The 26387-nt window shown below is 42.8% G+C and overlaps 1 protein-coding gene across 1 annotated transcript; it reads right to left on the bottom strand.

Annotated features, from left to right (window-relative positions):
* Nucleotides 1-10766: 10766 nt before the first annotated feature.
* On the bottom strand, nucleotides 10767-21368 carry LOC103539847 (organic solute transporter subunit alpha). The gene is made up of 8 exons (XM_030461755.1): nucleotides 21090-21368; nucleotides 19596-19747; nucleotides 19424-19497; nucleotides 17710-17868; nucleotides 14738-14849; nucleotides 13154-13300; nucleotides 11719-11824; nucleotides 10767-11217 (listed from the first exon to the last, which is right to left on the bottom strand). The coding sequence occupies exons 1-8, from the start codon at nucleotides 21166-21168 to the stop codon at nucleotides 11030-11032; spliced, it is 1017 nt and encodes a 338-aa protein (XP_030317615.1). The 5' UTR covers nucleotides 21169-21368; the 3' UTR covers nucleotides 10767-11029.
* Nucleotides 21369-26387: the final 5019 nt, after the last annotated feature.

The following is a 26387-nucleotide window of genomic DNA, read 5'->3' on the forward strand; positions in this document are numbered from 1 at the left end:
ATAAAAATACAGTATGCACAGAGGAAGGCTGCACATCAAAGAATCCCGTGTCCCAGCGTGGGACAAGCTCCCGTGGGCACAGGGGAGAGGTGCAGGGGTGCAGGGAGCTGCTGCAGAGTGCTGCAGGTTGTTGCAGTGTGCCATCTAGTGACTGCCAGGGCTTGGGCTGGGGTTATGCATCTGGAATATTAATATCATTGGAGAAGGTAGGAGGGAACAGGGTCAGCCTTTACGAGGCTACTTATTCCTCCTTGGAGTCACTGAGCAGTTATCCTCACTCTCTGGACTAGGAAGCAACTGTGGGTGCTATATCCAATTCCTCAGCTGTGAAGAAATGTGGAAAAGAAAGGGAGGATACACACAATTATTTTATCATACTCCTTCGTGGGTTTTTTCCCCCTTCCTCTCTAACCAGAGTGAGGAATTATCTCAAATACAGCGAGTTTGACTTCATGATCAGATAGAGATTCCTTTTCAAGGTATAGCGCTCAAGCCCCTGGGGAAGCAGTAGAATAAAAAGAAATTAAATGGGGGCATTCTGTATTTCCCATCTTGACACACATATGACCTGCGACACGTTTTTGAAAGAGGGGACAGCATAGGCTAGAGTCAGATGTTCTTCAGCCTGCAATATAGGACCAGAAAGAGGTAGGGAAAACACCACATTACACATGCATGCCATTTTCAATGAATATCAATAACTGGAAAAAGCAAGAAAAACCCTCAGGTGGCTTAGGAATGGAGACAGATGTTGTACATTGCCAGTGAGCCTGTAGAATTCCGGGCATACAGGAGTTCAGATGGGGGAGAAGATGGCAGGTCAGATTTTACTCATAATTTTTCACTGTGAATTTTTTTAGCATCACACAATTGCACTTCTTCACCCAGCTTTGGGTACCAGAATACAGACAGAAGATAAGAAAATATGGAAGTAATTAATCAAACAGTTTTAAAGAAAAAAACAGGTAGCTGTCACTTAGTCACACTTGTCTATTCTCTCCTTAAGGCAGTATTTCAACAGAGGTTGCTTCCTCACACGGAGGGAAAGCACTGGTAGCAAGTCTTTTCTCAGACAGCTATAGCTGTTTACAGAGAGGATTTGCATTAGTGTTGGGGAGATCTGTTTAACCTGTTGGTTGAAATCCAGCTTGAGGATGGGATATGGTCAGTAATATTAGCTAAATCCTATTAAACTAATAAAGGATTCTGATTGCTTTCTCAAAAGTAGATATTCAAAGGGTGGGTTTAAACCTACAAAACTAAGAATGACAAATTCAAATTAAATCTTTTTAATCTCTCTCCATTTATCAGCATTCTTTTGGGATAGACAGGATAAAAATGACGGGGGTGTTGATATGATACCAGCATTGTCTCTCCTTTAACATGATAAAAGCAATTAAAAATCTGACTATAAGAAAAATTTTAGTTCATTCCTTTGCAAGGGATATGCAAACACAGTTTTATTGAAGAATCTGGAGTCAAGGGCAACATATGGCAGATCCAAGGTTAACCTGGGAGATGGTTTCTTAAAACACCCAGCTGCTGCTGGTTGCTGCCTTGAATGTGATGAGCTGCATCGGGTGCTCAGGAGCTGGAGTATCTGAACAAATCAGAAGACTCCCTGTTTCCTTCAAAGGGATGCTGTAGGGTTACAAGGTGTAACAAAAGATCAGTTTACATCAAGAGCATACAAGAGTATACTCTTAAAAGAGTACAGCTTGCTAATCCCATTGGTGATTTGGAAATAATCAGTGTCAAAATTGTAGTCAAATAGCTTTTCTGTTGGGTTGGACATAAATAACTCCTAAAACCCTTCATTTAACATACTCAGCCTAGCATACATCTGTTACTTTATACAGCTGTAATACCAACTTTGTATGTCACTCAGTTAAATCTGGTTAAAAAGTTAAATCTGCAAGTGGTTGAAACTAGAGAAAGTGTAAGGAGGATTTGTCTGTATGCACACTGGAAGAATCACCAAGAGTTTAAAATTTTAATGTTTTCTTTTTTAGTACTGTTGAGTGGCAAAGTATTTACATCTAAATTTGCCAGTAAGGGATCAACTAATATTTAACTCATTAAGAGACTAATACTAGCCTCCAGAATCATAGAATCATAGAATTGGCTGGGTTGGAAGGGACCTCAGAGATCATCAAGTCCAACCCTTGATCCACTACTGCTGCAGTTACCAGACCATGGCACTGAGTGCCACATCCAGTGTCTTTTTAAATATCTCCAGGGATGGAGAATCCACTACTTCCCTGGGCAGCCCATTCCAATGCCTGATCACCCTCTTCGTAAAGAAATTCTTTCTAATGTGCAACCTAAACCTCCCCAGGCACAACTTAAGACCATGCCCTCTTGTCTTGCTGAGAGTTGCCTTGGAAAAGAGACCAACCCCCCCCTGGCTACCCCCTCCTTTCAGGGAGTTGTAGAGAGCAATGAGGTCTCCCCTGAGCCTCCTCTTCTTCAGGCTGAACAGCCCCAGCTCCCTCAGCCTCTCCTCATAGGATCTGCACTCGAGTCCCTTCACCAGCCTGGTTGCCCTCCTTTGGACCTGCTCCAGCACCTCAATCTCCTTCCTAAACTGAGGGGCCCAGAACTGGACACAGTACTCGAGGTGTGGCCTCGCCAGCGTTGGGTACAGCTGGCTGATTTTTCTGATGTATAATTACACTGAGAGCAAAGACCATCATAAACTCTCAGCCACCTACCTTAGGGCTCAGATTTGCCCTGGGTCCTCAGCAGGCAGCACAGCAAGGTAGCATCTCACCAGGGGACTTGGTCAGAATGTCCCATTTTGGTGGTAGGAGCTGTTGTCCCTGGGCAGGCTGCAGACAGGAGGCTGTGAGTCATCATTAGGCCTCCAAGGAAAGAATTTCAAAGGGAGTAGGGAGCACGAAAGAAGAGGTTGCCTAGCAGAAAGCAGTTCATAACCAAAAGGATAAAAGAGGAAGACAGAAACATTTGGCTGAGCTTTATTTCCTTAAGGTTACCCACAGCCAGACAACAGGCAAGCCTTGGTCTGGCAGATAACCCAATCTTCCTTGCTCATGCAGAGAAGGTTCCTCAGCAACTCCAAAGGCAGCTGGCACTGCAGGAAGAATTATCCCTGAATCACCAGGGGTGTTTTTTATAACACAAGAACTGCTCAGTAAGAACTGGAGTAAAATGGCCTATGTGTTTCTCAAGAAATAAGGGTTACTTGACCAGAGCTTGAATTTGGATCTTTTTTGATAGATAGATAAGGCACAAAAGGAAAATAAATAGCTTTATAAAAATAAACTGTCATCTCCAATCACAGCCATGAATTTTAACACATTAGCCCCTCAGGTTCACTTGCTCATGCTCCTTTTTTCAAGTTACCTCTGAGCAGTAAGGGGGAATGCTGCAGATAAGAGAGAGAAAAGAAGATGCTCTTCCAGGTCTGGGGATTTGACATAAGAAGTATTGCCTATAATCAAAGCAACCAATTTCTCCTGAAGCACAGAAATAGCAGCAGATGATGTAATGAACAAATGATGTAATGAACAAAAGTAGGCAGGTGACCAGAAATAGAGCAACAGAGAAATAGATATGAGAATTGCAGCCCAGAATTCCAGGAACAACAGTAATTCAGAAGCAACAAGCTATAAAAAGGAAAACTGACTAAGAAAGGGAGTCCTTGGCAGCTTGCATGAAAAGGCAGATCCCTCCAACCTGGGTGTTCCATTTCTGGCAGTGTGAATGGTACTTGATGGGGATGCATTCTGGTGAAAAATGTTGCTTCTGTGAAGGAGGTAAGGCAGGTTCTATTTCCATTAATCCAGAAATGCATTAAGAAGAAAAAAACCCAAGACATTGGAAGTGTTCAAAACAGGTTAGCTAAGTCAGAGGTATTAATCCAGCATGAGAATTCCCAACTGCTGACTCACATGCACCTGGAACACAGCTCCTATCTCAGTGCAAACAGTTTCCATAGATATATGTGGACACGCAAAAAGACAAGGCTATATAGAAAGAGCCACATGTCCCTCCTTCTCTTCTTAGGGTTCTCTGGCCACCCTTTCCACCTGAAAGATGCTGCTTGACGAAGCCATGGTAGATAAGATGCCATTTACAGCTACCCTACCCTTGATGCCTTGCTTTTTTTTGGTGGGGAGGGGGAGGGTCTGCTTGTAAGTCTTAGAGGTTTAAAGGCAATGTGGTGACAAAAAGCAATGAAAAGCCCAACACGGTAATTTTGGGCAAGCTGGTACCACGCTCTGCGTCACTGTGCCCGTGGCCAAAACCAAACTGCTTCTAGACGAGACATTAGTCCAGATAATACACTCCTGCCCTGCTGCATGTTGACTACTCAAGTAGAATGGGCTCTTCTCCTTGTCTGTAGCTGTCAAGTCACACCCTTTTTGTCAATAAACCTCAGTATCGTCACACCAGCAGAAGTAATAACACCCTTGGGTGGAGCTGACATGGCTACCAGAGATTAGATCCCTTCTCTCCCCCATGGGGAGAGGTCACTAATGCACTGAGTTGTACTAGTGCAAGCTCTAAGGGTAGTATCATTTACCAGGAATATCTGGTTTACACTAGCTAATATTATTTGATAATATATAGAAATGGTTATGGTCAGAGTTATATCAATAGCTGAAACTTTGAGGTAAAAAATCTGTTTGTGTTCCAGCTACATTTGTTTCTCTCATGTACACAACTGCTTTGCCGATTGTCCTACACAGACATCCTTTCTTCTTAAATACTACAGGGCATTCACATTCCTAGGAATGCAATTAGGATGAGAGCATGGCTCCCCTGGGAACACACATTTTAAAACTTGCAGAACTCAGGCTAAAGTCCTAGCCTAAAATGAAAGCTTCAGATCTCCTATTAGAGATAGCAGAAGCAAGTAACTCTGGGAAAGTCTGTATTGACACAATGAAGAAAAAATAAACATAGCACCTTTCAAAAAAAAAATATTACTCATAGCCCAGGAAAGTAATGGTTGAACTTTTAAAACTTAACATTAGAAAGTACAAATTTGCAGAGAACCGATCTAAATAAATACTAGAACATCCTACACAGCAGATAGCAGTACTGAAAGGGTAGCAATATTGCTCTGGGGAAGCTGAGCACACCATTTTTTGGTGCCAAGGAAATTAGCCCTTCTACCATTAGTCTCTACATAGGTTTTGATGTTATACCATGTGTTAATTATTTCCAAATCACAAGTGCAAACACTCACCCTGATTGGAAAATTAGCAGATTTCAAACTCGGGTAATTTCCCCCTAATGAGGAACTTGTTGAACTGAATTTAACAATTAGCTCACACCCTTTGCTGGCTGGGTCTGGCAAGGCTACAAGGTGACACAGAAGCTCACCTTTTCCAGTAATTTGCCATAAAGGTTGAACATAAATTCAGAAGTTATTTTCATGCTGTTTCTGACTCCTTTGGCTCTTAAGGCAGTGATTTTCAAAGGGTGATAGAGGAGGAAGAGCTGCCCACACTGAACAGTTCTCCCTTGGTTTGTAACTTTCCCCCTCTGGGTCAGTTTATTTGAGTGCCTTTTGCTCCATACCAAGCCTCTGCAAAAAGGATTTCACAGCTTAACAGAGTAACACTTATGATTTATTGGTCATTATACACAAAGAGCTAATAAGTTAATGGTCTTGCCACCCCTGATAAGGTACCCCAGGAGTCATTGTCAACTGGGCAGCCTTCAGTTGAGAAAGGAAGGGTTCTGCTGCTGCTTGGAAAGGGCTGACCATTGACATTGCTGAACTGCCATCCTCAGGCTACTTGGTTGGGTTTCTGTAGGATTTTGTATACTTTTCATGTTGTTTTTTCCCTTCTAGAACGCTAGAGCTGTTGATTCTCCCTGTCTCAACACTCTGTCCTTTGCCAAGCAGCCATACCCTTCTTCTCATGGCTCTGCCCTGCAGTGTCTTGCAGCCTTTTCTCACAGCTCAGCAGTTCCCCTTGATGCCTGAACCCACTTCAGCCTGTATCAAAACTGTGCCTTAGATCCCAGAAGGCATCTGTTATCTGATGCCTGAATATCTAGAGGGGGAAATGGCATTTCAGCTGCTAAATTGTATTAAGGGGGACAAAAATAATACCCTTAGTTTTCTACATGTGTTGTGACCCTATCTGCATAATGGCTTCTGGGCAGAAGGTGGCCTATTTGCAGTTGTGAAGGGAAAAGACATCCACAAAGGAAAGCAAAATTCTCTTTAGATAATTATTCTCTCTCCTGAGAACTAACCAGGAATGTCCAATATATTGCCAAAATTTAAGTCTGATTTCTCACACAAAAATGTAATAATTTTTTTTTTCTATAAAATCTTCCTCCAGTTTTAAATGTACTCTCTGGCAGCGGAAGTTTTATTTGTTTGAAGGACAACCAAAACTTTTCAGATATTTCAAGCTGCCTTGGGTATGTGGTGAGGCACCTGTGCCTTCAAGTGCTGTGCTGGCACACCAACTGCTTGGGTGTTGGGCAGTAAGTGGCATGGGCATAGGCACACCAAGCTTTTGGAACGTAAAGAAAGGGTAACAGGAATTGAGAAATGGCAAAACAAGTTAGTCTGAAAAACAGCATTCTGAGCTCTCTCGGGGTGCTGTTTTGATTGTCTTTATGTATACACATTTTAGTAAGAACTGTGGTTTTGAGAAGTGAAGAATGAAGAGTTTGGCAGTATCTGCTAAAAAGGGTACACAGGGATCTGTGGGGAGTTATACAGAGGCGTGACTCAGGAGAGAAAAGTTGCCTAAGATATTCTGCCTAACCTCTCTTGCAAGTCACCAGTACACACATCTGTTCTTCACACCAATTCTACAACCTCTGAAGAGATGGTCTGACTTATAGCTCTTACTTGAATGAGGCTGAGAGCTGAGAGCAACTTACTTTATTCTTCTGGTGGACGCATAACCTCACCATGATCTAACTCACCAAACAATTACTTAACTCAGACACTCTCAGCTTAATTTGTGATCTTACCACATTTAAGAGGCAGTATTTTTCAGAGGAGGGAGGTGAGACTGGGTAAGTCCTGCAGCCTATTCCTAGCTGTTACAAAATTTCCCTGTGTGGCTTTGGGCAAGTTCTCTAAATTTCTCTGCCTCAGCTTCCCTTTGCTGATGATCAATGCTCACCAAGTTCAGGCAACAGTTAGAATTATCTAGTTAATAATTTCAAAGCAGTAAAAAAATCAGAGTGTTATCTAGCCTTCTTCCCCCACAAAATATATCTTAAAAATAGTGACCCATTTTACCTGGGAGCTAGGGAGGTGATAGCAGGATCATGAACTGTCCTGAAGGAACACATGAATGGCTGTCAGTAAAAGCAGTAGCTGTCAGCAGCTGTCAGACCTTGTTTAAAAGGATAAGGAAGCCAAGTGGCAAGGTGTTGGGTAAATGGAGCTGCAAATGACCTATTTTAGCATTTTAATTTGCTGTGTGTCAAATGGCTGCTATATCCCTGTCTCAGTTATCCGCAAGTCTTCTTCCGAGCTTCTCTACTTCTTACATTAAATCTACCTATTCCCCAACTTGTCCATTTTACTGTTGTTTGCATCCTTACTGTTTTACTTAACTTCTTCCCCTACTCCAGCTCTGGGAACCATGGGATCACAATTCAGCTCTTGTACTGTCTTCCAACAGGAGCCCATAACATGGTCTTCTGGAACAGGAGGCACTCAGTGAGTGTTTTTTCAAAACCAGCTTAAATGACAGATGGAAAAGAAGAGCACTGAGCAGCTTTTGTTTGCCAGCCCACTCCTGCAACATTACAAGGTGCTAATGTTCATCCTCCCCTCCCTGTGTGTGTGTGCAGCTCACACTGCATAACCCTATGTGATGCTCCAGGAGGCACCAGTCTGTGTTCACCTTCACACTTGCACCTTTAGGTCACCAAGACCCCAACCATGGAACTCATCTTTCCCCTGTGTTCTCATGAATTGCTTCCAAATGCCTAAACTCTCTTCACCTTTGATCACACACCTCTGTGTAGGCTTATCTTTATATTTAATGGTGTTAGTGCCTTTGATAATCACAACGACACTGATAAAGTTACCTTTACCCTTCCTCACTTGATAATCCCAAGCAAACATAGCATAAAGGTCATGTTTTTACCTTAACACTCATTACTTTACAGCAGCTGTATAAAGTGAGTTGTGAATGTTTTCAAATGCTTTAATCACAAACACATAATTGGAAGGAAATTTTTTTCCACTGACCTGAAAGGGATCCTTATCAGAACTGGAGGAATTTCCGTCTTTCTGGTTTGTTTTTTCATACTCAGACTCCCTAAGGTGTTGTAATTTGCAATGTTTAATTTCAAGAGCACCATAATGAATGCACTGTAAGGAAGGCCACCTGCTGCCCCTAGCTACTAGCCCTCAGATGCCTATCCAGACACCATACATACCTAGATGAGGCAAGCTCTAGCTATTGGTCTGAGCCAGAGCTGGGTAAGGAATTCTTAATTAATTCTTAATTTAAGATAATTATTAATTTAACATAATTCTTAATTTCAAAAGCTCAAAAAGAAAAAAATAAATTTGCAACAACAAGAGCAGTATTTTCTGCTGGATTAATATCAGCTGTAACTCAGGAAAGCTCAGGATAAAGTATGTCCAGTTTCACTCTGAAAGTGGTTCTGTGTAAATGACTCCTGGAGTGAGACCTCCATGACTGTACTTAGTAAAAAGATACATCTTCACTGTCAAATACAAGTCAGCTTGACAATCACTTCAGTACATTTTATTGCTGAAATGTGTCAGAAGATCACAACAAATATTAAGTATTTACCCACAAGCATAATGGTTAGTGATACCTGTGGCTAAAACAGCCCCACACTGCTGTTTGCAAGGTGTATTTAACAAGCACTTCAGAGACAGGAGGATGCCAGACCAACAGTGATGGGTGAAAGCTCCTGCAGTGTCCTGACAGCTGCCTTCACTGGACCTACAGACACTGCATCCCTGTTTGAATGCACTTCCATGCCCCCATCCATGGATCCACTCTTCCATGCCACAGATCCCATCCACCAAAGGCACAGCCCTCACAGAACTGCTACAGAAAACGTTTTTCAGTAAATGCTCACTTGTCTCATTTGTTTTAAGAAATTAAAGCCTTTTACAAAGCAGTCCACAAAGATTCCTCACCAACTCAAAATATTCTCTTTTCCAGTTCTGAAGATGCTTGAGCTCACAGCCAACCATTTCCAATGCCATTATGAAATGAAACACTGCTCTGCAAGCCTACAAATGTACCTGTAGCCTAGACTACAATGACGTAAAGCATCATTAGGAATATGCTAATAGCCATAATGTTAAAATACATTAAGATTTCCCATGTTAAGAATATGTTGGCTGATGCCAGTTAATTCTCCTGACACACTCTAATGCAGAGTAAAAATTTCCACCTAAATTATTTTTTAAGTGGAAAGTACAGATTCCCTCACATTAATGAGCACAAAAATCTGTATTCATTTCCCAGACTCCCTAATAGGAAAAAAAACCCAAACAAACCTGTTCCAAACACGTCAGACCAAAAATAATTCAATGTTTATACATGGAATCCTTCACGTGCTAAAAATATTATTTCTGACCTCAATCAGAAAGAAGAAAACACTTTGTTTAATTTACCCCCTTTTCTACTTCTAGATGGTTCAGTAGCTGTTTTCAGTACATTCCATCTCCCACCAACTCCCAAATTGAAAGTACTTTTTTAATTCCTTGTAAATTAAAAATAAATCCCCACTTAGCAGAGCCCAACTTTGCTCTGATAAGTTATTTTGATACAATATAGGTAAAAGATGACATTAACATCTTTTCCAACATGGAATATTTTCCCAGATTACATATGGAACAAGCATTCTTACTGTGTGGACTGGGTATTTACCTCTAGGTGTCAGAAAAGATGAGGCCATACAAGTGCTTGTGTATGGCACTGCACCTTCCATCCCAACAAACAAAATACTCAAATGCTTACTAAACATAGTATCATTTTATAAATTAAGCAAGCTAACCCAAAGCAATTAGGTTCATCCAAGAACATCAGGGTCATTTGTGAAAAGTAAAAACTGGCTTATGCAAAATTGTGTAAACATAAAAGATCCTGTAATACTTGAAGTCCTCCTGGATGCTGGGGCAGGCCAAACTTGGGGTGAAGAAGCTGGGAAGGTAAGGATTTTTTGAAAGATACTCCTTTCAGTAGCTCTTATCCCCACAGACACCTTTATCACAATGACCCTGAATATTATTATTCCCATTTTCCAAGCAGGAAACTAAAGCACCAAGCACCACCCCAGAGCCATGGTGTAAGTCATGGTAGACTCTGACTCCTACTTTCTTTCTTTTTCCAGGCCAACAACAGTGAATCTGCTGTCTCTAGGAAGAACATCTGCCAGTGACATATTTACAAACAACAAGTGTGAATTTACCAAGTTAGGAGGTGAATTGCCAAGGAATGTAAAAAATCTTGCCCTAAAGAGATGATCATTTATGTAGGTGGAGAGTCCAGACAGGTTTGGGGATTTGAGAACAAACATATGCTAATGCATTTACTGAGCAGAATTACCTTTGGTGAGTCATGGCAGAATGAAAGCTGACAAATTTTAATGGAAGAAGGATGGAAAAATGCTGTGTTAGACATATGACAGTAATCCAGGGTGAAATAAGATTTTGAAAAGTCAGAAGAGATAAGAAAGAATGACTATATGGATTAACTCTAACTCATAGCCATTCTAACAGCTCAAAAATAAAAAAAAAATCACATTTTGAGACAGTTTGTCTACATCAACTAGCAGCATAACAGCATAAAAGTACCTGCTGTGAAATCTTATTAAATTACATGGTACAAAAACCCTCACACCATGTATGTATCACTGGAGAATACATGGGATTATCCTTCCACAAGTGGTCCTTTCAGCTCACAGGCATTTATGTCAGAGGTTGGTCCAACATGGACAGTGGCTATTTGTGGTGCAAGAATACACAGGCTCCTGAAGCTGAGCCTCTGGATCTTGCAAAATAGGAATACTGGGGCTTCTAAACCCTTGGCAATCCACCTTCACTAACTGAACCATTCAGGATAATCTTAGGAATCTCTTTGCTCCCTACAGCTTCTTCAGCTGGACACTCTGGAGGCTCTAGGTCACCGTATCTTCTCCGATAGACCACTCTTGAGAGTAGGGTTATCAGAAACATTTCCATGATGAGGAGCTGCTGGATCATATCTGCCAAAAATAAATAAATAAATAAATAAATAAATAAATAAAAGGGGAGGCAAAGAAAAGCACCCAATAGGGGGAAATGAGTCCCAGGCACAAAGTAAATACCTGGCTTATTAATTTTTATCTCTGCAAAAGGAACAGATTTCACCATCCTATCCCCATAGTGGAGTCTGTCTCATACTTGGCAAGAAAATCAGTTACAGAATTATGGTATCACCCATCAACAAGACTGCAGTAAATTGTGCATTCAAAATGCAAAAGATTTAAGAGCAATTATTCATGTTGATTTCATGTCCTCTTATTCCAACTTTTCTTGTTTTTCTAGTTTTTCTCTATGACTGTGACAGCTATAAAACTTGTCTTATTGCTTTTTAGGTAAAAGCTGAGATTCTCCAAAAGCTACTTGAAATTAATGTTTTGGGAAAACACCCAATACTGCAGGTAGCAATGCTGAACTGGCACTTCTAGAAGTAAATGAAGAACATCCTTCCCAAAAGAACTTACATGATCCTCTTGCTGAAGAGGAGAGTGGTGGAGCACAGGGAATGATTCTTTGCATGGCCAAGATGTTGATAATAGCTGTCTGCAAGTGGTTCAGAATGACAATAAACTGCACCAGACAGAGAAAACAGATGCCTTAGCTACCAGTAAAGAGTTTATAGCTCACAGAATTCTAATTTCATAACAGATGTTATTTTTCATCATTCCTCCTTTCTTGCCCTCCCTCTTCTCTCATCTACCAGCAGGCTGCCTGCCACTCTGCAGAATTCATCTTTAGGTCAGGATGATACTGCTCTGAATGCAAGTGTTACATTAAACCTCTGAAAAAAATCTTTCTTCTCAGCCTTTCAGTTGGAATGTGCAATATATACAAAGTTCCCACCTGGGGATCCCATCTCTGAATAACAGGTAACCATGTTTTAAAACCTTCCCATTAATCTAACTCATGAGGTTATGGTCTCCCTTACTGTGGTAAGGACTACAAAAAAAAATATCTGTTCTGTTGTCTCCTCTATTTTGCCAAAGCAGGGGGATACGAGTTATATGGGATTGGCTTCTTTGTCAGAAGGGATAAAGGACTCTTACAGCTTGGCTTCAGCAACGATCACACATCATGTTACCTGCTGTTCGCTGACCCTTGCTGCCTTGGAGAGATCCATGTGTCCCTCTAGATGCTGGTGTAGCTGTGTCAGTGTGAACCTTCACATTAACAGAGTTTGCCATCCTAAGCATGGATTCACCCAAAGGCAGCTTTGCAGGTGTGACTATTCTGTTTATTACATTTGTAAGTGCTCAGTCATTTACTTAATAAAAACCATACTGCACCAGCCTTTCTAAGTGTCCTATCCAAGGATGCAAATCCACAGATTCTGCTCTACTCTCTTCAGAGTGATGTGGACAAGGGCAGCCCTGTGCCAGAGCATTTTTAGTCTAACCTATCTGGTTCTGTTCCCTACTTTTTAATGATTCCCAGACAGTATTTTTCCTATTTTCTAACTCTGAAGTGCAGAACGGCCAAGAAAAATAGTGTCAAAACGGAACACTGTGACATGATGAAACAGTCTGAACAGCCATTCCCACAATGCTGCATATCCTCTCCTGGTTCTTAAAAGTACACAGCAGCATTTTTACATTGTGTTTCAGGATACTGCATCTATGTTGGTTTGATTTCAGTTGCTTAGAGATTAACAGCTTTTATGCAGCTTTCACATCTTCAGCTCTGCTGAGAGACTAGTAGTAAATTGGCTCAGTCTGAAACTGAACAGTAGCCAAGGTGAGTGCTTAAATGTGTGCAGCTTTAATCAGGCAAAAAAAGCCTTTGCACAGTGCATTTAATGGGAAAAAAGTACTGTAACTTTTCAACAAAGGATGAAGAATCAGAGAGAGAGTTACATCAGCCATTAGGAAAAAGTCTTATCAGAAATGCTAAGCATCTCACCTGATAAAGAGCAAATTTTGGGATGATCTTCTTGCAGGTAAGGACAGTCCTGACTTGTTGAAACATGATTGCAACTGGCCACAGAGCAATAATGGTGAGGATACCATTGAAACAGTTAATCCATATTGCAGCTCCTTTGGGAGATAACTGAGAAGCAAATCATACAAGTGTACCTATAAAACTTTACAGTGCATTTTACTATTTCCATGATGAAATTGTGAACTGAATGATGCAGATGTTAAAATGTTTGTTTCTATCTCCATGAAAGTTGGTGGCAGCAGCAGCTGCTGAGATTTGGGTAGGGAAACTTCACAGTACCAGCTGGAGTGTTAGCAAAGTGCTCTTGCCCAGCAGGCACCAACATGTAAATCTGGTCAGTCTGGGAAGGTAACAACTGACAAAATCCCTCAGTCTGGACCCCAGCAACAACTGGGAATGCTCAACAGCTCATGAGAGGATATTCAGCATGACATCTTAACGGTGTCATTTATTTTATACCATCAAAGAATAAAAAAAGTATTGTTTGTTCTGGGCCCCTCAGTTGTTCTGGGCCCCTCAGTTCAAGAAGGATATTGAGGTCCTCGAACAGGTCCAAAGGAGGGCAACCAAGCTGGTGAAGGGACTCAAACACAGATCCTATGAGGAGAGGCTGAGGGAGCTGGGGCTGTTCAGCCTGAAGAAGAGGAGGCTCAGGGGAGACCTCATTGCTCTCTACAACTCCCTGAAAGGAGGATGGAGCCAGGCGGGGGTTGGTCTCTTTTCCCAGGCAACTCTCAGTAAGACAAGAGGGCATGGTCTTAAATTGTGCCGGGGGAAGTTCAGATTGGATATTAGAAAGAATTTTTTCATGGAAAGGGTGATCAGACATTGGAACGGGCTGCCTGGGGAGGTGGTGGACTCTTCGTCCCTGGAGACATTTAAAAAGCGACTCGATATGGCACTCAGTGCCATAGTCTAGTGACTGTGGCGGTAATTGATCAAGGGTTGGACTCGATGATCTCTGAGGTCCCTTCCAACCCAGCCTATTCTATGATTCTATGATGATTCTATGTTTTCAATCTGAGTTATCCAAGAGGTGCAAAGCTACTAGCAGATACAGACTTCTCCATCATCTTGCAGCTTACACAGTACAAAACAGAAGTACAGTACTATCTTTTCTACTTTGCATTGATATAAAACCAACCATGATTTGTAGAAAAACTTAGAATTAGGCTTCCTATTTACATGGCAGCACACATACTTGCTTGTTGAGAGAGTATATTACAAAAAAAAACCAAACAGGAAAGGTACATCCCACAGGGCAGCTTGCAGTCCTGCCATTCTAACCATACAAGATGGGAAACACTGGTGCATGATCTGCTGCCCAATCCACCCTGATGCCCAGTTTTGTTCCAAGAGGAGGCAAGAAATGGAAAGTCTGAGGAAAGAAAGAAATTATATGCTTCAGGGTCACAAAAGACTACAGTTAAGGATTCACTTGGAAGTGTTCCCAGATTTCACAGTTTAGTTGTAAGCTAAGATGCTAACATTAGCCCTAAAGCCTATGGATTTTGTGGAATATCTCTCATGAAAACATTTACTTACATTATAAAGGACATAGTTGCCATTAGTCCAAAGCACTATTGCTAAAAACATGAGCACAGGTCTAAGGAAAGCAAACTGAAAGGTGCCTACTTTCAGCAAAAAGAGGGTTCGTCTGGAAAAAAAAGAAAAAAAAAAAATTAAAGCCAATCAGTTTTGCTAATGAGTTCAGAATCTCATTAGCAACCTTAATAATTTTCTGGATACTGTCAACTGCAAAACTTTCCACTCCTGTAGCATGTGGCTAAAATCTGAGGAGGAACAGCTTCAAGATTAGTAAACCTTTCCAAGAATTACCCAGTGTTTATTCATCAAAGTCTCTACAAAAATAGCACATTTCTTATTCTGCAGCAATTACATACTAACCAAAGCTGGGCAAAACATGGTGTCTTTCTCTGCCCTGAAGCTGAGCAGAGAATCTCGAGCTGCATAACCGGTTTCTGAACAATAATGCCACTTGCTCTTGCCCTGCTGCCTCACTCTTTCAGTTCTCTGATAAAATTGAGCAATTCAGCCTTCCTGCTCAGGCACTTCCTAATCCCATGGTAGGCCAAGAAAGGGAATTAAACAGACCCGGGTGGAAGGACTGGTAGTTTTTCAGTGGATCATACATACTGCCACGTAAGCATCTGCTTTTGCTCCTCTGCACTCTAATAGAAGAAAGGAACTACCTCTCCCTTGGCAAACTGCACAAGGCCAGGAGGATAGCTCAGGATTTCCTGACTTCTGTCAGTATAAACCATGCCCATACACAGTAATGTGGCCAGTCAGCATTAAAGACCACCAGGAAAGGGGGAGATGCATTTTCTAACGGAGGGCATGAAAGCTGACTGACCTGATCTCTCCTTCAGTCTTCACAGGACAAGCCATCTGCTACAGCTGGATCATGGCTTATTCTATTACTGTGTAGGATTTCCCATACTGACTGTAATGTCTTCACTGCAGCTCCTCGGGCCCTTGAGGCTGCCATCAGAGATGCCTCAGCAGACACAATAACATGTAATATTCTACAGGATATAGCCATGCACCAAGCATTACAGGAACTGCTCAGTTAATATAACTAATAGCCACAGGATGATGAACAGCACACACACACATATAGGAAGGCTTGCAACTGGCCAGCCACTTAGCATGTGTGCCTTTTCAAAGATTTATTGTTCCCAAACCACTTTAAAGAATAATATGACAAACAGTGCAGTCACTGCAACACTATGAGATGTTTTCCCTGTCAATGCAGATCTGTATTTCTTAACCATCAGACCTCTTCTGCCACACTCTCCCTATTGTATGGCTTGTTACTTTGGACTCATCTATCCTCTGTTCCTTATTAGCTTCTCCAGAACTGGTTGATAGTGTATGTTTTTTTTAAAAGGATGAATCCTTCCCCTGGAGTAGCTTTTTGTTTTGCCAAAAGGTACTTAAGGGTGGAATATGAGACGGACCTTTCTTTGGTTCAGCTTGCTCATATTTTTAAAAACCCTGTACCCTGTAATGGGAACAGGCTAGAAGTCAGAAGCAGACAGCAGATGGGTTTCCTGGTGCTACAGACACCAGAGGAGGAGCCCTAAGCCCTCTGCAGAGCATAAAGCCTTTTTTTTAAATTTTTTTTTTCCAAACAGCTGTGCTTCATTCCATCAGTAGTTGGCACTATCTAGCTCCTGAAAGGAGTAAATATCAGCTAATATCATCGTGGGTGAGCTGTCACTGGATTGATCAACACGAGGGCAGGGCAGAGGATCCTCTCCCAACCTCTGAGATACCACAACCTATACAGAGAGTGACAGACAGAAATACAAATATACTAGTGACAGGTTAAATTTTTACCACAGCTTTGTCCCATGGCGTTTTTTTAAGCTCTGACTGCTGAAATGAGCCTGACCTAATGCCCTTGAAAATCAGTAGGAGTCACTTAGATCCGTATCAGTGGTTGCTGATTTTGCGTCATTGTATTACATCCATTTTTGTAGATAGATTTTCCAGCTGCTTTACCTGTTCTTCTCGGTGCCCCCTCCATGTAAATAGTGTTATTCCATTAAAATAAAATTATGGAAACAAAAGTTTAAAGTCTAATACCAAATGAAGCAGTTTTTTAAAGAAGTATTACAATTTAAACATTTTTTTTGCAAATGTATCACATATTTTTATGCTGCATTCTGTTTGCTGCTTTTACTTGACCAGACCATAATGTCCCTTCAACACTGATGTCCCTGCCCTCATAGAAAAGTTCCTGTCTTGCACATTCAATCCATCAGCTTTTGCTCTTAATGAAAGAAACATTCTTATACTCTGCCGATAGGAAAGCTGTGGGGAGTCCATAAGGTTTCCAGGCTGCAGAGCTGCATACAAATAACAGGGTGACACTAGCCAGGCCTCAGCAGACAATGCTATTTAATTGAGATCAAAGCTTTCAAGGAATTACATCTAATTTTTGTTCTGAAATTTATTTTTATATGAAGTAGTTTTAAAGTCATAATCAGAATGAAACATTTCCATTTTAAAGAAGTAAAAGAAAATTTTCTTTCACATCAATCTCAATTTGACTGTTCTGCTTGTGAAAAATGCCCAATTTTAAGGCATTTGTTTGCTTCTGGAATGGAAAGAAACTGAAATCTCAATTATTAGGTTTTTCTAGAGTAGAAATCCCTCCTCCCACACACCACTGCTTACTATAGAAACAGAAAAGAATGGGATTAATTGGGGATACATCACAGTGCTCAATGTTACAATGAGTGGGAACACTCCACTGAGTAAAACTGAGGGAGCTCATGCTCTTGACTCATGCAAAACTCTTCATTACGGAAACTAATTAAATCAGCAGTGGCATACAGCCCCAAAGTGATGGCAGGGTTGAAAAGACAGGGCTTGAGAGTGACTTTCGGGAAGCAGGGAGGCCCTTTGCTGTAAGCCTGGCCTTGCCAAGTTGGCTGAACTCCAGCAGCCGTTTTCCAGCTGGGAAATCTTAAAGGGCAACTCACCTAGTGATGGGCACACCAGGGAGGCAAAGGCAGCAGCAGCAGCAGGGACCCGTGCTGATCTTGAAGTGACCATTTTCAAACCGCCTGAGGAGCAGCTTTTGACCTCCGCACTCTTTAATCATCATCAGCAGGAACTTGTGGATAACTATGGCAAAAAACCTAGGAGAGGAAGAAAACGCCAGCTTGAACTTGCCTGTGTGTCTCTTGCCTGCCAGTGCCGCCTTCTGTCCAGAGGTTTTACAGAAATCCTAGCAGAAGCTGTGAAAAACCCTCAGCTTTCCACCCCCTTGGAGGACCAGACTGCCCTAACCTCACCAAAAAGAGAAATAAACTGAGGCACAGAATGCCCGTGGAATTTCCCAAAGCTACCCTGGTGGATGGTGGCAGAGTGAGTATTAAACCACAAGTTTTCTGGCCCAACTCATTATGGCCAGAAAATTATTCTGTTTGTTATCTAGTCCTAACTGGCCCAAAATTTTCACAAGTACTATCCATTTTTTTTTTTTTTTTTTTTTTTAGAAAAAACCAAGCAAAACACAAAACGAAACAAAAACAAAACCCACAATACTGACCAAACAACAATAAACATGGCTAAATTAATCTATAAATCCATCACTGAATGTGCTGGCCCAGCCAGGGTGTGGTTCCTCTGCAGCAGAAGCTTATCCAGGCACTGACTGCTGCAACCTCAACCTCTCCCTCCTTCACTAGCTGCACGTTCTCAACCCTTCCCAGGAAGGACAGATTGTGCAACTGCCCTTTCCTCCCTTTCCTGAACTCATTTAGGGAACTGATACGCTCAAAGCCAACTCCACCAAATAAAAGAGGTCCACTTGAGGACCTCAGAAGAGCTTGTTGTGCAGCTGGAGACTGTGAGTGGTGATGGATGCAAGTGAGGGGACACGGACCTGCAGCTTGGGCAAGGAGAAAGGGTTCAGATAGCCTTAAAGCACCACAGAAGTGGATCCTTAGAAATTCTGGGTAATCTGCATTACCTGCACAAATTGATGCATACTTGCTGTGATCCCCACTTCTACTGTGTTTTCCCTCCTTTTTTACTCTACTCTCTCAGTAAATGCAGTGTGACAAGGGGTGAGGCTATTAATGAGTCTGTGGTACTGTCCTGCAGTGGGTTCCAAAATCATCCCCAATAAACTGGGGAGTGCCCAAGGCCATGGCATCCCCCCACCTGGCTCTGTCTACCAGGGCTGCACCACCAGCTCCAGAAAGCAAGGACCACATCCATCCTTTCTTCTCTGTGCATGTCAGAGCTGTCACACTTGTACAGACAGTGCTTTTATCAGTACAACTGTGGAACATTCCTATATCAGTAGACTCACTGGAGCTTCACTTGCCACCACTAACAGTGCAACTTCCGATAGTAAAAACGCAGAGAAGTCATAGGTCAGAATCTCATTCCACATGGGAAAGAAAGAGTAGTGCTTCAAAGCCACTGTCAATCTGAGGGAACAATTCCATGCGAGTCACAGATCTTTCATGCTGAGGTACCCACACTAGGAGACTATAGCACTGGGAACTGCTTCAGCATCTTCCACCTCACAGAAAAAAAAGCTTCCAAGAGATTTCAACTCAAACCAAAAATTACTAAATTGTTAAATTTACAAAATGACTATGTTTAGCAAGAGCAGCAGATGTTTGAAGGGAAGAAATTCTGGGTGTGGGGCATTGCCTAGAAAAAGAACAGAATACTCACATTGCTGCTGCAAAATCTGTAAACATTGTTGAGCGAGGAATCCACATCCCAATGCATGAAGCAGTAGCAATCACCTACAGAGAGAGGGAGGAGGGTTGGATGAAGAGCAGAGATAAAGCAGGTTCATTCTATTTTCAACATGCAATTTTATCTTTTTTCTACGGTAACTTACTGGAGCTGCAGCATTAATCCAAATTATGATTGATCTTTTGGAGGAGGGGATTTTCTTGTAGATGTAGATTGCTTCCTCTATAAACACCACATCTGCTATTAGTGCCATCAGCGTCAGGATTGCAAACAGAAATCTCCCTGGTAGGTCAAGGCCTGCAGGAAAGAAAAAACAGAAATTTCTGACTTATTTCAGAAGCATTCCAAACTTTTAATTCAAAGACATAATCTCTGAAGGTCTCCTTAGCCTATTCCTGGAAAGCCTTGCACTTATCCTTAACTACATAAATTGATCATTGATTCCACAGGATGATTCAAATACTTAAACTTAAGTTCATGATTAAAACTTTCCAGATTCCACAGACAGCATATGGGAAGAATATGACTTTATGTTCTCAAAGCATTATGCTAAAGTCCCCTTCAGAAGAGTGGAATTCCGGGACAAATTTCATTTGATTAATGTAAATATGTAACAGAATATTAAAAAATAGATAATAAAAAGAAATAAACACGTATTGAGGGAACTTTTCCAGTCAGACTACATTGAAAAATGTAGCAAATACTCAATTCTTTGCTGCTACTGTATGTTCATGGGCATGTTTGAGCACAACTTCCTTAAGTATGCAAACTTTTTAGAGGCTCGGTAAAAGTTTGTGGGACACACAATCAAAGTAAGGATAAGCCCCTGACAGATCTAGCTTGACCCAAAATTTGATGCCTTTACCAAATTCTTTTTTACTTCTCCCTTAATTCTGGGTATGGGTACCAATTTACCCCTGGCTGATGGTTTTGTGATTCCCTTGACACTGTGTATGAGTAGAGACTTTTACCCATGGCTGATAAGGTTTAAGTGGATTTTATCCCAAGAAAGGTGCTTCGGGAGACAAAATTAAGCACTAGTGGAATCATGTTTAATTTCGAAGAAGTTCATGCTCATCACTGGTATTAACTCCCACTGTGGCACTAAAGGCATCCAAGTGATGCCTGCAAAGGAGAGCCTCTCCCACCTAACCTGCCTCAACAAACCAGGCTCGGTGCAGGCGGGCAGAGCCGTCCACGTCTGTCGACATCTCCAAACCACCGATGTCACGATGTCACGGCGGGGGTAAGCCTGAGACCCGAGGCAGTCCCCGAGCTCTCCCCACCGAACACCCTTCCCCTCATCCCCCCACTAACCCGCAAGCTCCGGGCTGGGGGGTGCGCTGTCCCCTCTCCCTTCCCCAAAGCCATCAGCAGCTCGGCCCCCTGCCAAGCGGAGAGACGGCCGGGACGGGGGACTGCCTGCCTCCGCCCAGGGGACTTCCTCGCCGGGGCAGAACGGCGGCGGGACAAGGGCAGGGGTTGGGGTTGGGGTAGCCACCCCATCCATCCCACGAGGGTGGTTGCCGGGGCGGCACAGAGACGGCCAGCGTTCCGCTAACAGCCGGGCAGGCCCCGACCCCCTCTCCCACCACACTCCTTCCTTTCCCCGTCTCCCTCCCGCCTTTTCCGCGCTTACTGTGGAGAAGTTCGTGCGAGTAGGGCGGTTCGCTGACGCCGCAGGACGGGGGGACGGTAGCGTTCGCTTCGCGCTCCATGGTGCCCTGACAGTGCCGAGGAGACGGAGGGATGGGTTGGGGGGGGGCGGTGGCCGTCGGACGGTCCCTGGCGAGGGCAGGAGCCGGGATGCGGAGCCCGGCTGCTCGGGGCCGCCGCGGAAGGTTAATGATTATCCCGGGGCCGGGCAAGCGGCGGGAAGGGCCCGGCCTCCACGCTGCCTCCTGGTGCCCAGCGGCCCCGGGCACCGGCGGGGTGGACAGGGCTGAGCCCGGGGTGGCAGCGCGGCCACGTCGTTCCCCACGCCATCTGCGAGGAGGTGCGTCCGGCTGTACCCGGCGCTCGGCTTCCCTGGAAGGGGTTCGTGCCAAAGGCAATGAGCCCCCGCCTCCGTCTCCTCTCTTCAGAGGGCGTCAGGGCACCTGGAGACGGGTCCCGCACGGGGGAGGAAGGATGGGGAATCAGCCGAGGAGCGGGCTGGGCTCCCCGGTGCTTTCTCCGCTTTCACCCCAGCGCGGCCAGAGCAGCCCTGAGCTTCTGCGCTTTCTGCAAGGGCCTGTGGAGGCCGAAAGTTGCTCTTTAGCAGACGTTCAAATGACTTTGGGTGGAGCCTTTCAACAAAGACTTCCCAATAATCTTGGTTGTGGTGAGGTGAAAAGGTGCACCGGCTTCTACGCTGCCCGAAGGACCGCGTATCGAGGGTGGGAGAGCACTGAGGGGTTCTTCACTCTCCCACGTTTAACTTGCTGGAAAGATCCTTTCTGCAGCCTGGGCCTTTTCAGGTTGTTACCAGGTAAAGGGCAGGAGTAATGAAATGATGGAGTTTGGTGACCCCACGGGGTTGATCTCGATAGTCAGCCTGAAACCTGGCTGCAAGAAGCAGCAGAGGGATGGTGACAGTGCTGGGTGACGAAACAGCAGCTGACATACAGTTTTATGGGGAGGAGGACACTTCTAACTACCTATGCAATGATGAGCTATTGCCATTCAGGAAAAAAGATTTTGGGGCCGCAGTGGATAGTTGTCAGAAATGACAGCATGGGAGAAAATGCAAAGGAGTGCCTGGAGTTAGTGAATAAAGAAAGGGACAGAAAACCAAAAATTGATAAAGAAGCCTCCTTCCATCATCCATTACTTTAACAAACTGGGGGAAAGTGGGAAATTTAGGGACTGTGGGACATTCATAGGCATCACAGGCTCCTGTGGTAAGATCTGCCATCTTACAGTTTTCACAGGACTCCTAAAGGTTTTATGGGAAGGACAGGCTGGACACTGGAATGCTGCCAGCAAGAACAGAGGGACGCACAGGAGAGCTCAACTGCTCGGTGGCAAACAGCAACTGGTCCTCAGCTGAGAAAAGGCAATCCCTCCCATGCGGCAGGACTGGGGAGCAAGACAGATTAGGGTACTGGTAGCCTGTTCTGTCACTGTCAGGAGGCTTTAGTTGCAGACCAAAGCCACCTCTTTTGAGTCCTTGGCATTGCTGTCACTGTCCCACTGCATTGAAAGGTGAAGAGGAGAGGTTTAACCATTTTAACCAAAAAGGATGCAGCAGTAACTGGGTGTTAGAAGGTGGTATCTGCCCAGTACTCGCAGGCTGCCCAGAGCATACTCTCTCCATCCAGCACACCTGCTGCTGCTGCTCAGCTGAAGAAAGGTACCAGCAAAATTCTTCAAAGATTGTTCCATCTGTTTGGAAGTCTGTTTACTCAACCTGAAGAAACAGTTGCTAGTGAAGGGGGAAATAGCTTTAGTATACCATGCGTTTTCTACTCACTTTCCTTGTTTTTTTAATCAAACTTTTTTAAAGTGGTCACATATTCTGAAATGTGACCAAAAGCTCAAGTTAGGATTTGCTGAGATGGAAAGATGGCCCAAGACTTTTGAAAGTTTTTCTTGAACAGAGACAACAGCATTCCCATCTACTGCTATTTTGGTTGCCAGCTCCATGTATTACCCGAAAGCTAAAAATAAATCGTAGAATAGAATTATAGAATCACTTGGTTGGAAAGACCTTTCAGATCATAAAGTCCAACCACCAGCCCAACACCACCAGCCCACTAGAGCATGTCTTCAAGTGCTACATGCACATATATTTTGAACACTTTCAGAGACAGTGAGTTCACCACTTCCCTGGGCACCCTGTTCCAAATCTTTCTTTAAATAAATTTTTCCTAATATCCAATCTTAACTTCTCTGGTGCAACTTCAGGCCATTTTTTCTCATCCTATCACCAGTTGTGTGGGAGATGAGACCAATCCCTAGCTCATTACAACCTCCTTTCAGGTAGTTGCAGAGACTAGCATGATCTGCCTTCAGTCTCTTCTTTAGACTAAACAATCCCAATTCTCTAAGCTGCTTCACATAATACTTGAGCTCCAGACCCTTCACTAGCTTTGTTGCTCTTCTTGAAATATTCTCTAGTAACTCAATGTCCTTCTTGCAGTGAGAAGCCCAGAACTGAACACAGTACTTGATGTGCAACCTCACCAGGGCTGAGTACAGGGGAGCAATCACCTCCCTCGTCCTGCTAACCACATTATTTCTGGTTCAGACTAGGATGGTGTTGGCCTTCTTAGCCACCTGGGCACACTGCTGGCTCTTATTCAGCCAGGTGTCAACCAACACACCTAGGACCTTCTCTGCCAGACAGCTTTCCAGCCACTCTCCTCCCAGCCTGCAGTGTTGTCTGGGGTTGTTGTGAATGAAATGCAGGACCTGACACATGGCCTGGTTGAACTTCATGCAGTTGACTTGTTTCCTGGGAGCCCTTTTTGAATGAGGCAGGTTTGTGCTTTTGCTAAAGAAATTAACATGTTAAGTAAAGAAGTGACAAAACTAACGGCTATTTTACCATATTTAAAAGAAATCCAAAATTTGCTTGGACTTCAGAATTTCTTGAAGAATTCACACAGTAACAGTTCTGGTTTTTACAGATTCTAGTAATTCAGAAATATCAGTTTGGAGCAAAGACTGCAGCATACACCACTGGACACAGTGTTAGAGAGTTTCCTGTCTCAAACCTATAGAAAATTAACATGTTAATTAAAGATTAAATTTTAGATTTAAATTTTTTTAAATTTTTTAAATTAAAGATTAAAGATTAATTCTCAGCTGCCGTTGTAGAGATCCATCCTACTCTCTTCTACTGTAGTCTCTTGCTCAGAATAGCCCTCACTGCACTGGTGTCCACACCAACAGCAAACTCTTTAAATCCCCAGGAGACTGAGTACATTTTCCTCTCTGCTTCACTATTCCAGTTTTTGCTTCAAGCTTTTACTTCAAGATGTGACATGTGAAAAAAACCCCAAACCAACAAACCCAAAAAACCAAACTAAACCAACAATAAAACAAACTAAAAAAACCCCACCTCACTTCCAGCAGTAGAAAAGTATTTATAAATAGATCTCCTATCCATTTAGATGTACCAAGAGTTTTTCACAGTTCCTGGGAATAAAATTGAGCTGTGGACACTTCCCTGCCTTTGTTTAGCATGGACTTCCCAAAGTTCAGCCCTTTCCCAGGTTCTGAAGGAGTATGCCCCTTTGCTTCTAGCAGTGTGCTCTTTTTTAAAAAAGCACTGCCAAAGTTTATCTGCCTGCCATATTTATGATGACTACTGCATTTTTGTCTGCCTCTCTGCAGGAATAACTGGATCCTCTGAGCTCTGCTAAACAGGATGCCTGCTGTGATCACTGCCCCTATGGTGTGCAGTCTGGAGGAGCTGATGCCATCTGTGGTTTCTCCCTGAAGGAAGCATCCTGGCTTTCAGGAGGTGATGACACAGCCCATCTATCCTGTATTGGTGGGCCAAGCCAAGCCTATAGACAGAAATCTTGATGTCAGCCCTGGCTCAGAAACTGAGCAGGAGGAGGCCGCAGGCTGTCTCACAAGACAAGCTGAAAGCTCTGTCCTTAGTGTTATATAGGGTAGGCTCATGTATTTTGGTTGGAGGGAGGTATGGCAGACATCATCATCATCATCATCATCATCATCATAATCATCATGAAGGCAGATGGGAAATACAGTCAAGAACCTTTCCTGGAGGGAAAATTATGTATGTTCAGTTGAGTTCAAGCTAACAAGACAAGCTTGTATTAGAGAAATAAGTCAACTAGTTTCAGTGCCATAGGATTGCACATGAGACTTCTCATAAGTCTGGGTACCTAGCCAGCTAAGAAAAGTCAGCCAAAATTGTCAGCTTCTAAAGGTTTAAAAATAAATCCTGTTTCTCAGCTATAGCATATTATACAGTTGAACTTATATGCAACTTGACCTTTTCCACTATAAAGCCATTGACTTTTCACCTACTGCCAGTAATAAACTGCCCATTTCAGAAAAGGTGGTTCATTAATTCAAGAGAAGAAATATCTATATCACTGTGAAATTAATGATGGGATTTTCTCGTTATTTGGATCCTGTCAGCAATTGTAAAAATAAATACAGTGACTACAATGAAATAAATTAAGATAACAAAACTAAATTGCAATTTTTGTGCCTATTCAGATGGAGACATTTCTACATGAAAAAGTTGTGCCAGAAATGTTACATTTGTGCTTTTAGGAAGAAAGCTTAGACAAAGGCTCTTGTCAGTAGAGAGGCAATAAAAGAGTAAAGAGAGAGGCTTTCATTAAATCTGAAGCTACCCAGTTTGATTTTATCTCACTTCCACAGGAGCAAATCAGTTGCTGGCAGTTAATACAGGGGAGAAATATAAAAAGGCAGAATCAAACTATTATTTTTGTTATGTATTGTTTACCCTTTCATCTAGATAGGAATAATTATTTGCCTTGTCTTACCTTTTTAAAGTAATTTATCAGCAATTGTATGTGGCAGTAGAACAACAGAAAGGAAATTCACTGTACTTCATAGTAGAACAAAGAGCTGAAAGAACCTTGTAAAATTAAGACCCCCAAATTGGTGGTAAGTGGGGTAGCCAACAATCAGCATCCTGAGAGAGAATAGAGGCAGGTAGTTCATTTTCTCTGCCATTGCTCTGATAAAGTACATATATTTGATTGCAGGGCCTTTCAGCAATGGAAAAAGTTTTTCCCCAAAGGTGTGTTGATGAGCAGTAAGACAAATATGTCTTAAGGACCAAGTAAGTGCCACTTTGTGAGCATCTCATATGTGTCCAAGGGCACTGATGGGCAAAGACAAACCTCACAGATCTTGAGCATTAAAAGGAGTAGATTGGGATGAAGGAGTTCTTTCCCTAGGGTGAATTTCTGTAGATGTTTCCTTCACAGTCTTGACTTAC

Source organism: Calypte anna, chromosome 1 (assembly GCF_003957555.1).
Source record: "Calypte anna isolate BGI_N300 chromosome 1, bCalAnn1_v1.p, whole genome shotgun sequence".
Taxonomy (NCBI): domain Eukaryota; kingdom Metazoa; phylum Chordata; class Aves; order Apodiformes; family Trochilidae; genus Calypte; species Calypte anna.

Excerpts from the sequence above, each read along its gene's own strand:
- LOC103539847 (XM_030461755.1), bottom strand. The coding sequence starts at position 21,168 with ATGGAGCGCGAAGCGAACGCTACCGTCCCCCCGTCCTGCGGCGTCAGC. Across the intron at positions 11,825-13,153 it reads CAAAATTTGCTCTTTATCAG|TTTATTGTCATTCTGAACCA; the intron begins GTGAGATGCTTA and ends TGTCTGGTGCAG. Across the intron at positions 11,218-11,718 it reads CTCTTCAGCAAGAGGATCAT|ATATGATCCAGCAGCTCCTC; the intron begins GTAAGTTCTTTT and ends TATTTTTGGCAG.